This window comes from Otolemur garnettii, unplaced genomic scaffold (genome assembly GCF_000181295.1).
Source record: "Otolemur garnettii isolate 467f Iridium unplaced genomic scaffold, OtoGar3 scaffold00047, whole genome shotgun sequence".
In the NCBI taxonomy this organism is placed as follows: Eukaryota; Metazoa; Chordata; class Mammalia; order Primates; family Galagidae; genus Otolemur; species Otolemur garnettii.
This window is the reverse complement of record NW_003852442.1, coordinates 3,596,841-3,598,414: the sequence shown is the minus strand read 5'-3', so window position 1 is coordinate 3,598,414 and position 1,574 is coordinate 3,596,841. Positions and strand designations below refer to the sequence as shown.

The 1,574-nt window shown below is 51.5% G+C and overlaps 1 protein-coding gene across 1 annotated transcript in view; it reads right to left on the bottom strand.

Annotated features, from left to right (window-relative positions):
* Positions 1–1,574, bottom strand: part of PKD1L2 (polycystin 1 like 2) — a 91,230-nt gene that overhangs the window by 13,365 nt on the left and 76,291 nt on the right. Inside the window, exon 34 of the mRNA XM_003791419.2 lies at positions 1,074–1,401. Within this exon, the coding sequence (XP_003791467.2) occupies positions 1,074–1,401 (328 nt within the window). The remainder of the gene's footprint in view (positions 1–1,073; positions 1,402–1,574) is intronic.

Here is a 1,574-nt window from a genome sequence, read left to right as displayed (position 1 = left end):
GCCTGCCACAACGCCCAGCTATTTTTAGAGACAGGGTCTTGCTCTTGCTCAGGCTGGTCTTGAACTCTTGAGCTCAAGCAATAAGCCCGCCTGGGCCTCCCAGAGTGCTGGTATTATAGGCATGAGCCACCGCGCCTGGACTGATCCCTTGTCATTCTCAGTAGCAGCAAAAACACCTCTTATTCTGAAATAGACCATTCCTGGCCTGTCTCTAGCCTCCGTGTTTGTAGGCAGGACAGGCTTGGCTGTCAGAAACAACCCAAGTCCTACAAGCATACAGTGGAGGGAACTGAGGGTCGCACATGTCCACTAATTTTCAGGGCTGCACCGCTAGAGCAGACCCACGGTTCCAAATACAGGGCTCTCTGCTTCTGGGTCTGTGAGTGTCCCTGCATGTTCTTACCGAGTATTGTGGGACCGAACAACCCTGGCTTTACCCCCAGGCCATTTCTCAGGGCTGTGTTTGCAGTACAGCCTCCAGGGATGAGGTGGAGGCTTCCTTTGAACAAAGAGCAGGCTTGTTTTTGCTGCTATAGAAGCAGTGAATGCCCCAAGTTGAGTGTGATAGGCACACTCAGGCATGGCCTTTTGTGGAGACTGACTCAGACCAATGCTACAACGCTACTTTGCTGTAACAAAATCCTTTCTGTTGCTACTTTGCTGTAACAAAATCCTTTGTCTCTGACCTAGGAGTCTTGGGTGCTCTGTCAGCATCCATGAAACAGCAACAGGTCAACTTATAAGCAGGGTAAAAACCTCAGACCTTGTTTAATTCTTGCCAGAGCGTTAACCACTTTCTTCTTGCCTAATGGTGGGCTGCACTGTGTGGTAGTGAGCTCCCCATCTCTCAATTGGCTCCAGCAGAGGCAATCAGACTAACAATGCTGGACAGGGACTTCCCTTCCACCGTGAAAATAGGACCTGAATGATTCTAAATCCTGAAAGTTCTAGCCCCACCCCCACCCCCAGGACTTGAATGAACTTGGCTTAGCCCTGTTTTGAAGGCCATCCAACCAGATGTGGACTCTAGCAAAAGGCATTATTCAGCTTCAGAGGAATTAAATCAGGCTTACCTTAACGCACTTTGGCGATCCGTTCCCAAGGGGACCACGTAGCCTCCTCCCCGGTACGCAGTGAGTTTGCCCCAGATGGGATACCCACCACGCTGGCTCTGGCTCTGGTACTGCCAAGCCTGGGGAAAGCCATTGCTGTAATTGCAGGCGGAGGCGTTCCAGCCTTCTCCGTAGTCTGCCAGGTCTTCAATATCCAGGGAGTACGGTGCACGGCATCCATCAAGAGAAGCCTGCAATTGCTGGGCAACAGGGCAAGAGCTTTCCTGGACCCTCACTTGGCGAATCTGGGCACTGCCAACCAGCTTGGAGTTTCCATCAGTGACAAAGCCTAAAGAAGAAAACCAGGTGGCTGAATTGAGCACGTCCCATCAGCTCTACCCCTTCTGTGTTTTACACACCCAACCCCTTCTCTCCTTCAGCACTGTCCCTCATCCTGACATTATCTCTGTCAGTGTCCTAACTTGCCCCCACTCTGCTGCAACATCCAAGGGCTTCCAGAAA